At 38.5% G+C, this 15,355-nt stretch overlaps 1 protein-coding gene across 2 annotated transcripts in view; it reads left to right on the top strand.

Moving 5' to 3' along the window:
* Positions 1 to 4,288: 4,288 nt before the first annotated feature.
* The window catches only part of LOC149079914 (uncharacterized), a 44,565-nt gene continuing 33,498 nt past the window's right edge, over positions 4,289 to 15,355 (top strand). For both annotated transcript variants that reach the window (XM_089238712.1, XM_089238713.1), the window contains exons 1-2: positions 4,289 to 4,420; positions 12,118 to 12,444. In XM_089238712.1, coding sequence (XP_089094838.1) covers positions 12,131 to 12,444 — 314 coding nt within the window. In that variant the 5' untranslated portion in view covers positions 4,289 to 4,420; positions 12,118 to 12,130. The remainder of the gene's footprint in view (positions 4,421 to 12,117; positions 12,445 to 15,355) is intronic.

The following is a 15,355-nucleotide window of genomic DNA, read 5'->3' as shown; positions in this document are numbered from 1 at the left end:
AGCTATACTAGCGGGATCATCACCAAGAGTGGCAACCCTTGTGTGCCTGGTAATGGCCGGCGATGCCTCGGAAATCATAAAAAAAAGTTAAAATTTCACTTGCCTCACAAAGACAAGAGTGTCCAGTAAGCGTCCACGTACCAGAAAATAATAAATCGAAAACTTTTTGAAAAATAATGGTTTCGAATAGCTATGTACACGCGCACACACACAAACAGCGAATGCGTAGCCATCATATTCACCATTACCGAGCACTGTGACGTCAGCATTATCGCTTGATTAGCCCACCCGTATCTTTAGACGCTATAAAAATCCAAGCCCTAGATACAAGTAACTAAAATCCATAGAGTAACATGGGTAGAGTCATTCAAACGTCATTTCCCAAGTTTTTGAAATTTGCACATTCAAGTTTCTGGCATGGGGGAAGATATAACAATACTCTGTGAATCAAGAAAAAATTATGGTTGTAGAGGGGCTATTGTTATATGCGGAGTTAGCATTATCATCAGGTGCTGCCAAATTTATGCTGTTGTTGGCATTCTTTTGAATTGTTAGCACACCTCCATAAAATGCATTTATAAACATTTACTCAACAGAAAGTTATAATCGATTAGTTGATTAATAAAATTCAGTTAGAGTTGTTCCTCGCTGTAAAGTGGTTTATCGCCCAGCATTTTGTATTATTATACTATTTTACCGATGTTATTAGACACCCTCGAAAGAACAAAAACTGGTGAGAAATTTAAAAATATATCGAAGGTGGATTTTGAGCGAAATATCAAATAATAGAAGTTAAGCGCTATATAACTCGAGGGCCCCAAGAGGACCGCGACTTCCTAACAAGATCCAAAAAATAGGGGGTTTTTTTCAATTAAAACAACGAACTAAATAAATAATTTTGTTATTAAAAAATATGAAGGATTTATCTCAAAAAACAACAATGTGAGAGCCTCTACATATATGAAATCAGCTACATATTCGCGAAACATTTCGAGCCTTTTAGCGGTGATTCCTTGGTTAAGGAGCGGATGATAAATGCTGCAGAAAATGTCTCAAATACGTGCAAACATTTCATGCTATTTTTATTTTGGGTCATATTGAGGTCGAAATAATAGCAGAAATGGCTGATAATTTGCGTGAATAGTTGGAAATAATATCCCCAAATGTACATTGCTTTTCAATAGTTGCTCGACGAAATGTCGGGTGTACATGGACGTGGCTCAATTGACTGTTTCCTCGCGGCCTAGTATGAACATCACTGAAAATATTTTGGAAATCTTTTCCATTCACGAAATTGCAAAAAGGGAAGATAATTTCCGACGTCCTGGTAAACTGTATCAAATTTTTCACTTGGGAAAAATATCAACTTCCTATGAACAAACTCTGAGCAATGAGAAAGATTGGTACGCAAACGATGACTGACAAAAATTCAAATTTTGTTTAAAGACTTACAGCGAAAAATTGAAGGATATGTATTCAGAAACATTCCTAAACTGCAATAATATTTTCATTGCGTCATTTATCGGCAGGTCCTTTGATAGAAAGAGTTAGAAATAAGTTGCATTTTTTCTCTAAAGCCTATGACGATCACTTTGAACTTCATCCGGTCCAGAGACCCCAAGTAGTTCTTATTCCCGCAATGTCTTCAAGATTTGGGGAGCAGTTTCGAGGGGCTACCTTATTACACAGAAATTTGTTGGTTGTCTTCATGGCCCCACATGGGCAGGGCTCTAGCCCTGGGACCCAGGACAATTATCATCATTTTTTGATTTTTACATGCTATAAATTCACTATAGAAGTGCCCGTGAAAAACCTGGGGCCCGCCAAAGATCCCAGCCTAGGGGCCCTGCACCAAGATGTGGGGCCATGGTAGTCTTATAACTTTTTTGGTTGTCATAAAAATTTAATTTTTTTTTACTGGTAAACGAGGTAAAACTGTTCCTAGAAATGAAAGATTAAGATGTTTCATTTTCTAATGATAAGACACGGATGCTATGTACTGTATTTAACATTCTTAATAGATAATATCATAGGACATTTGAATGACTTAAATACTCAACTTTGAAGGAAAGATCAGCTATAATAACGCATATTTTTCCATGCACTGGCAAGTTTATGTGTAAATTGAATTTGCTCAAATGCCATTTACAAGAGAATATTCTAAATTATTTTTGGTAGGTGTGGGTAGAATTAATTTTATGGTTTATTTATAACTCTTCTTTCACTTCCCTTCGATTCCAAATGAACAGTTTTTAAATCTGTATAGTTAATTTATAATTGCTAATTAAAAAAATTGTAATTACCAATTACCAGATTTTGTTATTAATAAAAAATTTTAGTTCCCAATTTTTAATAATTGACGGCCCACTTGAGAGATAATCTTGAAGCAAATGGCCCAAGATCAAATTCGGCCCGATACCCTCGTTGTAGAGGGATATATCGTTATAGAGCAGCGGTTCTCAACCGGTGCTCCCAAGGGCTCTGTGTACACATCCCAGGGGCTCCGCAGCGACTCGAGGAAAATAAAATTAATCAGTAGATTTGATAGAGATGAGTAAATAAGGGAGGCCTACAAGGCTCTGCCATAAAAATCATGTACAAAAAAGGGCTACTCGAGTCAAACAGAACTCCGCCATAGAAATTATATACTGAAAAGGGCTCCGCGAGTCAAAAAAGGTTGAGAACCGCTGTTATAGAGAATCGTTGTTGCAAGGTTTAAGAATCGGAATTCATCAGAGTAAAGTTTCGCCCCCCCCCCCTAATACGACTCTGATGACGACCAAGATGTTTTTGAACACAGGGCCGTCATTTCAACTTTTTCCGGGGGGGGGGGGGAGGCAAAGAGCATGTACTAAAGGTACGCATATATATACACCATTTGTAGTGTATTTTCAAACGAATTATTTTTGACATAGCACTAACTCAACAATTTCTGAAAACATTATTTTAATATTTTACATTGCATGGTTATTGACAAAGCTTGTCAGCAAGTGCCCTGCAGAACCAGAAATTTGTCTTGGAGGATATTATTGCTAATTGTGTTAGAGGCAGTTTTGACACCCAAATTGCAAATGATATTAACGAACGATGATATTATCGAATTGGCTTTGTCATCGTTTTCATATCATCATGGTTATTTTTCAGTGTTAGTTTCATAATTTCCATTGGTTTTACGTTATGCACAGGAGTTGTAAAAATTCACACTAGAAATCCACGAGGTCTCGGAAAAGAATTAATTAATTTTTTACTCATTCTTGAGCTAGAAATTGTTTCGGTTTATTAAAGGACTTCGGGAATGAATTAAGTTCGTAAACCGAGGGTTGAGTGTGTACAAGAATAGCACGAGTAGAAATTTGATCAGAAGCGACGTTTTTCGCTAGAGTGGATTTTTAAACTTTGTGGTGTGAATACGAACTGGTTTCCTGCAAAACAACTTCCCACAACCGGAAGAGTCAGTCAATAAATTGACGTTTACGGGAATGCGGTTATACCAAGAATTTTATATATATGTATATATACTCTCTACATACAGGCATAAACTTTTGAATCGGACTCGAGCCCCTCCCCCACTTCAATATTTTCGAGCCCACCCAATATTTCCAATAACTTTATGCCTATGCTCCATTACAAGGATTAAGAAAATGTAACTACCTCGTGAACATTGTATAATACACGTGGGTTGACGGGGCTGTGGCCCGGTTCGAATCTCATTTGGGTTTTTTTGTACTTTGTTTAAAAGGGGCCCATAAAAGTCCGGGCATGAGTCTCGACAAAGACCTCGCTCCGGGATGTGGTAGGCAGACTTCTCAATAGGACCCACCCGGGCATGGTCCGTAGGTATTAAGTTCAAAGAAACCTCATTATAGTCAAATCTAGTTACGATTTTTGAGATTAAGTATATAAATTGGCTGGCAGCTACTTCTAGCGGAGGGAAGTGGAGAAAAGGTGCTTGGGGGACCTATGATGTTGTTACGACGGCCCTGGTGATAGTTAATTTCACTGTAGAACAAAACTTCAGGCATCAATAAGAAAAAAAGCAAAAAAAAAATCATGCTTTCATCCACCGTTTAAAATTTAACGATTTTCACAATGTAATATTCGCAATCTCACGGCTATTATGAGTCATTTGCAAATCTAACACAATTGCATCGAATAACTTTTCATATAAATACAAGAAAAAACACACACACGTGAGAAAATAAATGTCCGATGAAGCGCCATAAATATGATGTAACCACCTTCCATCAAGACTCGAATCTGATTGGGTGCGTAATCTAAGCATTTGACTCAAACAGAACTAATACATACCTTTACATGAAGAGACTCGCATTTAAGTCGGTTGTTCTTTCGTCCGGTCGTCATTGCTAATTTCTGAATTCGTACTTAGAGAGGGCGGTAGGCTTTTAAGAATTAAGATAAGGTAAGCAAAACAAATTTTTCCATTTCATTATAAATTGTGTATAAATTTCTAAATGCATTGTAAAGGACTGCCGATGCGTGGTAAGAACGATAACTTAGTATTATTGCCGACAGAAACTTCCAATTGGAAGTCGAAATAATTGGCAAAATATCGTAAACCGTTGGCCATTTCTGTTAATATGCTAAGATGTTATGTGCGTATGTTGTGCTAAGAATGTTTATTGATGAAATAGCGTATATCAATGGGTGAATCATTAATTACCATCGAATAAATGTTTTGCTTATTAAGGGCTTTCGACTCACTTTGTCTCGAAAAATTCCAAAAATAATTTCCATGATGAATAATTTCCATTTGAACTAAAAATTTTGAATGAAAATAAAGTTGGAATTTTTAAAATATTATCGTGTGACATTATTTTGGCTAGATTTTGAGAAAATGCGTCAATTATATTTTGAGAGCTCATTATCGAGAATTGTTCTTATGTTTATCTTAATTCTGGGAGCCATGCCCCAAAGTGCCGATGAACACACACCGGATAATTGAATATTACTCCGTAATAATTTACCATTAAATTTTTGTTTTTTAAGTGGTTTTTTTATACTATGTTTTGGAATGGAAGTAGAAATATCGGTTGAAAGAAAAATAATATAGAAGCCTGTGGTTTTTCTTATTGGTTGAGTTATCAGTTCCAGGAATCCTAGAAAATAACCCATTTGCATCCTCCCTTTTGAATTCGCTGTCACACATCAGTGTTTCTCAACCTGGGACCATATGACCCCTGGTGGTAATGGGATATTTTAAGGGGTCATGGGTAATTATGAAATGGAAGGAGAGCCATGACAGGTGGCTAAGGGGGCCACAGAGAACTGTAACATATTTTTCTATTATAACGTAATATGATCCTCTCGCATTTCCAAGAGATCCGTATGATTTTCCAGGGAATTTGTTAGTGTGAGTGAACATCCGCGCCCGAACTTGGATTCGAACCCAGACCTAGCTCCCTAACCACTCGACTGCCAGGGAAAACTTTTTTCAGATTTTTGAAGAATTAAACTTAAGTGAAATATAGTGAGAAAAAGTGTGACTACTTCTAGAATTTAGCAGAAATGATCAAATAGAACCAGAACCATCTTAACACATGGGCTAACCCGGGATACGGGGGCCTCCATGAGGATGTGAGCTGATACTATGATTTTTTTTAAAGAATTTAAATTCGTGAGCTGTGTGTGTGGTATTTCCGACCCGGATGGAGGGGACTCCAGACTTATGTTAGTCACTAGGTCAGTGTTGCTCAGGGTCTGCTCCATTCTCGGCATACTGGGAAAAGTGATGTTTGGTATGCATTTTGCAAATAAATGAATTTTTAGAATAAAGATATTTGAGAATTTTTCAAAATCTGTGACTCGAATTTCCCGGCATGCTGGTCTCCCTCGCTGTTTCCCGTTAATGCAGGGAATACGGTAAATATGCACCTCATTAGCTGTTACTACCAGCTAATGGACCGGGGGCCCGGAACATCTGTATTGCTTAAAGCCCATGACGTTGAGACTGCATAGCCATAGAACGTTCAAAAGAACCCTCACTGAACTCTAGCTTAGGGACACTCGAGACTGGCCTAATTTATAGATTTTTTTCCGCTCTAAATGAACTAAATACAGTAATTGGAAATGATCTCGTTTCAATATGAGGGACCTTGAATAAGACTAAACCATACATGCACCTCGTCCATATTTCTCTACGGAATTTCTAAAGAATAGTTACATGTCGGAATGTGAGTGTATGTGGTGTGAATTCAATGTGAAGTTGATTTCTGTGTAGTGCTTGTTATGTGTTGCATTTTAAGTGCTGCCATCTGTCTTCCGGAAGCGGAGAAATTGGCCGGATATTTTTTTCCTTGTGTCATGCTTGCATTTGTTTAAATGTCCTAGGCCTTATTTGCTCTCTGTGGGGAGACTTTTAAATGGGAAATCGGCTCGCATTCTCATGCCTCGAAGTTAGAAAAACCTGAATAAAAGCCAGGGCCACGCTCTTGTCAAACCTGGTCCAATAGCCATTCACAAATATTTGCTTTCAATATTTGCCTCCCCGATGCAAAAAAGCAACAGTGAAAAAGGCTGGCTACACACTGGCCCAGCCTGGCTCAATGTTCCGTGGCAAATATTTGCTTCCAGAACAATTTAATACGCCAACGCGCGTTGACTTTGTGTTATTTGACCAATGCGTCGCCAGGCGGGCTGGAAAATCGAAAAGGAAGGCGGCTTTTTGACTTTGGATGGAGACTAGAAGGTCGTGGTCGTTCTCTTCGATCAGCCTTCCAATACCTTCGAGACTTCAACATTAGACGATTATTGCTAATGCTGGAGCGATAACACTACTCGCCCATGACCAACCTTGGAACGTATTGGGTCAGGCTCGACACGAGTGTGGCCCTGGCTTAAGACTCCGTGCCACAAGAAGAATGATCAGGAATGGTGAAATGAGCCATGGGGGGGGGGGAAGGTTAAACACTGCCACATCACAAAGCGTCGATAAAGACACGAGTTTTTACGTACAATTGCAGGTGGATTATTTTGCTCTCGTTGAGGAGGGGTAATCACGATTTTGCGATGGAATCCCAATGCATATGGTATACACACACACGGTGCAGGGCTTATGGCACATTTTATTGGTAGACCGTTGATCCTAGAGGCATGGCCGTCCTAAGAGCATCATGGGGCCCCGGGCCAAGTGATTTTTCTGAGGCCCTACCTGGCGAATTCTCGAAAATTTGAACCGGTTCTCATTTTTGTGAAGCCTCTCTTTTCTTGAGGCCCCCCGGGCCTTCCGCGGGTAGGCCCATGCGTTAAGACGTCACTGCCTAGAGGTATACCTCCAATTAGAAAAAGTATATAAATAATGTCTTGTATTCAGATATGTCCTTCACGTTGCAAAGGGTTTTGTATAGTTATTAAAATAAAAATTTTAACTTTGAGCACGGACAACCCGTGCTCAAAAACCCAATTAGAAAGTTGTTGCCCTGTCTCTCGTGATGCTAAAAGAAAATTCCACGTTTCTAACAAGGAAAGGGTAGGAAGGTGTCATCCTCAAAAAATTATGAAAAAATTTTCACCCATAAACACATAGAAGCAAAAAATTAGCGGCTTAGTTCAATTATTAAAGCCGCAAAAGATATTAAAAATTACAACAGTAGGCTACTTATCGCCTCTCGAACTTGTTGGCGAAGAATTTTTCCGGCTTTTTTCCTCGTAGAAACTCTCTAGTAACAGTGGAACCTCGTTTATACGACGTTCAAGAGGCCGAGACAAAACTTCCTATTAATGTGTCTTTTAAACAGACTTTTTAAAGAAAATTTCTTTTCTTCCCCGAATAGAAAATATTATAAAATTCAATGTTTTATTGCATCTCAAACTTTTATTTAAAAAAAATTCAATAACACTTGAGAGAAAAATAATTAAATCGTGCATTTCAAATCACTTAATTAATAATAAAATTTAGTGGAACATTACCTTTGCGGTACAATATTGGGTAAAAACTGTAACAATATCTTCTCGACTTGGGGAAAATTACCAATCTTAGACTCTCATTTTTTTTGGCAGTAGTGATTTGCAACCAGCAGCTTGGTCTTTGATTTTGTTTCTCTGCTTCATAATCGTTTTCAAAGTTGCCACATAGGGATATTCAACTGTTTTGCAAGATCGACTTTCGTCATGAATTTAAAATTCTTGTTGATTCATCCAAAATTTCCAGTTATTTTTTTAAAGAAAGCGCTGTTCGTTTTGTCGACATTATGAACGGCGAATTTGACACAGGCAGCAAGTATAAAACACCACAACGAAAGAAAATTCCACAGTAAACGATCGAAAGAACTCATTGTATATGTGTACCGTATGTGTCTCTTATCGGCAGATCTGTTCCCTCGAAATGCTTACAATGTGAGGACTTTCTTATCCTTTGGGGACAACGCCGAAAACATTGGGAGAAGAAAAATTCTGAAAGGACTCATGTCCGTCAAAACAACTGAAACCCGTTCGCCGCGTCTGCGTATTCTCAGAAACAAGCAATAAACAAATCACTTCTGTTCTAATGTCCATTCTAAATTATCATCAGCTAGCTCACTGGCTATTTTCGTATATGTTAGCAATGGTCCTAAAATTTATGGCTATTGTGGTAACAATATGCAAGAATTGTTGCAACAACGCGTTTTCACTGCATACAAAAATTGTGCTCGCTCGATGGACGTTTTTTCAAAAGATTCGGTGTGCGAGTCGAAGTGAAAAAGTCGAGTAAGTGAGGTTTTGAGGTAAATAAATGAATTATTTAAAGCATAAGAACATATTGGGACGGAAGACAAACGTCGTAAAAACGTATACCGAGCGACGTATAAACGATGTTCGAGTATTTCCTTCTTTTTCTTTCTCTGTGCTGTACCTAATCATGCTTGAATGACGTCACTATAAGACTATAGGTTTGTGGGTTTTCGGGATTTTAATTTCATTCTTGGCCTGCATTGGCGTTCAAAATATTAATATTTACAATTTTTTTTTGAGTGACCCATAATAATTCTGCCGGATATCTTTATATTTTTATGCATATTTAAATGAGTAGAATTAGTGGTAATTTTTTTCGCAGCTTTTTATGAGGATGACACCTTCCGGTCCTTTCCGTGTAAGTGCAATATTCACCGAGATATTCTAAAAACGGAGAAAAGTTAAGAAAAAACAGCATTAAATGCGGGGAAAACGGTTTACCCCGCATTTAATGTCGTTTCTTCCCAACTTTCCTCCGTTTTTCGAATTGGAATATCTTAGTAAATATTGCACTTAGAAACGGGGAATTTTTTTTTTTTTTTGTTAGCATCATGAGAGACAGGGCAACAACTGTCTAATTGGGATTTTGAGCACAGGGTATGTCCGTATGAAAAGTTAACATTGCTATTTTGATAACTATATAACTCCTTACAACATGGAATGACACATCAGAGTACTACACATTATTTGGATACTTTTCTAATTGAAAGTATGCCTCTAGGATAGTGGTTCTCAACCTTTGGAAGCCAACGGCCCGGTTGATCCCTTTTTTGTGAGTGGAAAACCTGGTCATTCACACGACTGAGAAAAAATGAAAGAGTGAAACGCCCCCGGTTCGGTCAGGGCCCGGCGGTTGAGAAACACTGTTCCAGGTTCAACGGTTTGCCAATAAAGTGCCATACGCCCTGTGTTACCTATGCACCCTGTATATTCTTACAGGGTTCATTAACTTCTACAAAAAAGATCGATTTGTAAAACGTTCTGTGATTTTTCTAAAAAGAAAAAATATGCAAGGAAAATTGTATAACAAATTAGTTTCTTTTTTTTCTTGAAGCTCTCCAGGAAGCAGAGGTTTATCGGAATTTACCGCAGGATTGCAAGCAAATTTGGAGATCGTGTGGTCAAGAAAAATTTTTAGAACAGCAAAAAGATGGGGGAAAACCACAAACCTGCCTATATGCTAGAAAAACCTTTTTTTGAAATTTTTCAAAACGCGTATAGAGGGAGGGTAGAAAAGTATTTTTCCCAACTTTTTACGTTTAAAAAATTAACCAAATTACAGAATTAACATAAACGTAATTTGGTATTCATGAAGTGTCATGTGAATATTTAATAATGGGTTAATGTTCTAATTAAAATGATTTCCAACAAAAATTAAATCTTGTAACTCATTTACCGTATTTCTTGGCGTAAGCATCGCTGTCGAAAGAAAAAATTGAATACAAAAACTCGTTCAACGTAAGCACCACATCGGTGTAACCACCTCCACTTCAACAGAGAGGATAAAATTTAACTTTCATGTAATTAAGTGGTTTGGTTGTTGTTTTTTTTTTGATAGAGGGAGTTGCAGGGAAGTAAATCGTTGCAGAAAGGTTCAGGTCGAATTACCAATCTCGTCTGTGTACGTTCCGAATGCTTCAAACGGTGATTCGTGGATGAAGTAAAACAACTTCACCAGTGGTCAACATCGCAATGAAAATCTTATGTTAGCGCCAGTAACAGGAAAATTCAGAAATCATCTTTCAATCGTATACCCTAGAATGCAAGGTTTCTAAGAAATAATATATATATATATACTGAAGAGCCAAAAAAACTGGTCCACCTGCCCTAATATCGTGTAGGGCCCCCGCGAGCCCGCAGAAGTGCCGCAACACGACGTGGCATGGACTCGACTAATGTCTGAAGTAGTGCTGGAGGTAATTGACACCATGAATCCTGCAGGGCTGTCCATAAATCCGTAGGAGTAAGAGGGGGTGGAGATCTCTTCTGAACAGCATGTTGCAAGGCATCCCAGATATGTTCAATAATGTTCATGTCTGGGGATTTTGGTGGCCAGCGGAAGTGTCTAAAGTCAGAAGAGTGTTCCTGGAGCCACTTTGTAGCAATTCTGGACGTGTGGGGTGTTGCATTGCCCTGCTGAAATTGTCCAAGTCCGTCGGAATACACAATGGACATGAATGGGTGCAGGTGATCAGACAGGTTGCTTACGTACCTGTCACCTGTCAGAGTCGTATCTAGACGTATCAGGGGTCCCATATCACGCCAACTGCACACGCCCCATACCATCACAGACCCTCCACCAGCTTGAACATGTAGGGTCCATGGATTCATGAGGTTGTCTCCATACCCGTACACGTCCATCAGCTCGAAGAAATTGGAACCGAGACTCGTCAGACCAGGCAACGTGTTTCCAGTCCTCAACAGTCCAATGTCGGTGTTGTCGGGCCCAGGTGAGGCGTAAAGCTTTGTGTCGTGCAGTCATCAAGGGTACACGAGTGGGCCTTCGGCTCCGAAAGCCCATATCGATGATGTTTCGTCGAATGGTTCGCACGCTGACACTTGTTGATGGCCCAGCATTGAATTCTGCAGCAATTTGCGGAAGGGTTGCACGTCTGTCACGTTTAATGATTCTCGTCAGTCGTCGTTGGTTCCGTTCTTGTATGATCTTTTTCCGGCCGCAGCGATGTCGTAGATTTAATTTTTTACCGGATTCCCGATATTCACGGTACACTCGTGAAATGGTCGTACGTGAAAATCCAAATTTCATCGCTACCTCGGAGATGCTATGTCCCATCTCTCGTGTGCCGACTATAACACCACGTTCAAACTCACTTAAATCTCGATAACCTGCCATTGTAGCAGCAGTAACCGATCTAACAACTACGCCAGACACTTGTTGTGTTATATAGGCGTTGCCGACCGCATGTATGTATATATGTGTGTGTGTGTGTGTATATATATATATATACCCTGCACTTTCTAGGACTCTGATTAGGATATTTCCAGATATTTGCTTTCGTGAGCCCTCTATCGACAAAAAAAAATTCCCTGTAACAAAAGAAATCCCCCTTGACTGGGGGAGTGAGAACAAGTTTTTTGCAAACTGCATTCAAATAGGTCAATTCCTTCAATTTTTACAATTTTTAGTGTATTAAAGTATTTATGGATACCCTGTATTTTTTTGGTTTCTCTGTATTTTTTCTACATGCTTTATTTATTCTGATGAGATTGTATTTCATGTAAATCTCTCTCTCTCTCTCTCTCTCTTAATTAACTTATGAGAAAAAAAAGACGTTGTAAACAACTATTAACTCCATTTTTAAACTCCGGGATTGAAACGTCGGGAGAAGTATCTAGTATTTCCTTATTGTAAAATTTTTCATGTAACAGGTTGTTGTAGAAAATGGATAAAAACGATGTGCCTCCTGCACAATGTGAAGCTTTAGTACATCAAGAGCTTACTCTCAGTTCTGCGGTTCAGGGACCTAGTAGTGCCCCCAGTTTCGTAGCTCAGGGATCAGGAGGTGCCTCCACTTCTGGAGCTCAGGAATCAAAGAGTACATCTAGTACTGAACCATCCTCCAGCCGAAAAAGGAAGCAGCCACACCCAATAAAGTCACCGGAGAGGTTTGATCCAAACTTCCGAGGAGCTATTGTTCTTTCAGAGTTGGTCTTTATAGACGGTGACTGGAAATTGATGGCAACTACTAGATTTCAGTGAGTATTTTTTTCCTCATATTGTGTTGAGTTTATTTCATTAACTCCTTCACGTACAAGCTTTAGGCAACAAAGTGGTTGATCTGTATTTGAAGTATCGGCGATAAAATCTGCTTTTCTTGTTCGCATGAAATAGAAAGGGCAAGAAAAGATTAGTGACGATACAGTAGACTCTGGACTACCCAGGTCTAAGGCGACTGGAATAAGGATATATCCACCGGCTGTAATCTGGCCTAATGTGGTGGAAGGGGGCCGGAGTTCTACAAATGCTCTCATTTCACACCATCCCCCATACCATCAAAAATACTCTTTTTATACCAAAACTCGTTCCTATTCATGTTTTCTGACTTCTAAGTACAATACAATAAGGGGAGTACTTTATAATTGTTTGTTATGTATTGTTTTAAAATTTTATTACAAAAAAAAGAAGTCAGAGAACAAAAATGTTCATGTTTTAAGATAAATTTTTGATAATTGAAGACTTTAATTAAAAAAGGCCAAGTGCCAAAATGTAAATTCCGAGAAAAATCGATGCAAAGAGGAAACCGATGTATTCGAAGATACATCAAGCGCTACCTAATGGGAGCTACAACAAACTTACCAATTGTCAGAGAACTTTCAGCCTTACATCATTACATTGGTGTTGGAACTTGAATTCTTTTTTGTGGGAAGAAACAATTTTTGTTAGAAATGGCACTTAGTCTTTAATTCCAGTCTTCAATTGTAGGAAACAAAAAACATACACTATACAGTACGAAAATATAGGCTTTTAACCCTCTCAGCGGCATTGACTGTTATTTTAGCATTGAATAGCCTATAGCCCGGATATATTGTTGATTTCTCGATGGCAAACTTTTCCCTATACCCCTTACTCTGCACCTGCTCAAAATCGAAAAAAAGCTTACTTCATTGAAAAACATGAAATTTTATGGGGGGTCATAATGACATTCATTATGCCGTGAAAAAGGGTTAAAATAAACAAATATATATAATAACATCAAAAATAGGCTTAATTCTTACAAAAATTGTTCCAACTTATTTCAGTGATAAATGATTACACAAATTGAGTTCATTTGCAACGCCTTAAAAAGTAAACTAGTCATTTTATTACGGAGAATTATAATTATTTTTTAACTAGGCCGAATAGTACGGAGGCCAGTTAGTCGCGAGCCGAACAGTCGAAAGTCTACTGTATATAGATTTTATTTTCGCCTTTACCCGCCCTTTAATGTTCTTTCTCTCTTATGTATGTTTTACTGCATATTTATGTATGGGGAAATCACTAAACAAGAGTATTGAAAGAATAGTGAGAGGAGAAAAAAAAACTTCCGGTCATACAGGGTTATAACGAAGCTTCGTGATGATGAGAAAAGAGGTAAAAAACCAGAGAAAGAGAGCTGGAATAAATTCTTTAATTTGTGTTTGGACGAGATATTTTGACCATGATCGTTAAGGGATTTAAGTGAGACAAATTATATTTTAGAATTTTTCGTTCTACTCAAACTGCATAAATACAAACTACCATAAATTATCTCCGAGGCTTTTTAAATTTCGTAATAAGTTAAATTAATTGGCTAAGAAATCGAAGCATTATTGTTTTTTAAATTGCATTATTCTTACCGCATTAAAAATATTTTTTGTTCATTTCTTGACCCCTAACCTGTTTCGGCTGAACTCTGTTAAGGCAACTCAAGTTAGGCACAGTAGTTACTTAATTTAATAAATAGCAGCTATTGATTATTAATGGTTTGAAATATTTGAAAAAAAATCTTTTTTTACAAAATAAACATTTTCTAACTTTATTATTGATACTGTATAATGAAAAAATTTAACGGGTGAAGAAAAATTCAATTTTGGTGTATTTTTCTGAAACAAATGCCACCGGTATAAGGGTTTTTCCTTCAATTTTATTTAACAAAAGAAATATACAAGCGTGCAACAAAAAATGGAAAGAACTGTTCTTCCAAGGATAACTAGACTAGAATCGGCTTCAGTCTATCGCTTCGCTATTTATCGCGCTTTTTAACGTGAAACGTCTTTTAAAATCGATGCCGGGTATAGGCAGATGCGTATTTACGGGGGACTTAGCGGATTATAGCCCAAGGCGGCAAATTTGACGAATGAGTGGTAAAGAAAGTTTATTAGAATGTGAGAGAAGCGTGATTAAAAAATTTTTATAGCCCACAAGCGATAAAAACCATAAGTCTGTCTCTGCCTAGAGAGCGAGATACTAGGTCAGTGAGTGACCTACAGGGTTTGCAAGCATGTCAGTGAGTGACCTACAGGGTTTGCAAGCATGTCAGTGAGTGACCTACAGGGTTTGCAAGCATGTCAATGAACAAAAGAGTATGCACACACGTCTGGGATCAAAAACATTGTGCAAGCACGTGAGGGATCAAAAGAGTGAATAAGAGAGCAAAGAACCTGCGAGAGAGCAGGGCCGCAACTAGGAGGGAGCAGGCGGGTCTGGTGCTCCGGACGCTGAACCAGAAGGGGGCGCCGAATTCACCCTTTAACTGCTTCTACATTACAAGGGGCTCCAAAATGCCTGATTACAAAGTATCTAGTTGCGGCCCTGCCAGTGAGTAACCAAAAGAGAGAGGGACGACGTCAGTTACCGACCAAAAGAATGACCAGGAGATCAAGGGAACAGGTCAGTGAGTGACCAAAAGAACTAAAACAGTGTGTAAGCATGTAAATAACCAAAAAGAGACAAGGTAGAGAGCAAGGTACTATGTCAGTGAACGACCAAAATAGTTACCCAGCGAGTGTAAAATCATGGGAGTTGATATAGAGATCAAAAGACCAGGGAGTGAGAGACCAAAACTTTTTGAAAGCATGTGAATCACCAACAGAGTGACATAGAGAACGAAGGACCACGACAGTGAGCGACCAAAAGAATGACCAAGAA

This window comes from Pholcus phalangioides, unplaced genomic scaffold (assembly GCF_987345545.1).
Source record: "Pholcus phalangioides strain wild (caught in Gottingen) unplaced genomic scaffold, Ppha-v1.0 ptg000011l_1, whole genome shotgun sequence".
Lineage (NCBI taxonomy): Eukaryota > Metazoa > Arthropoda > Arachnida > Araneae > Pholcidae > Pholcus > Pholcus phalangioides.
Note: the sequence above shows the minus strand (reverse complement) of the source record. Positions and strands in the feature narration are given on the sequence as shown.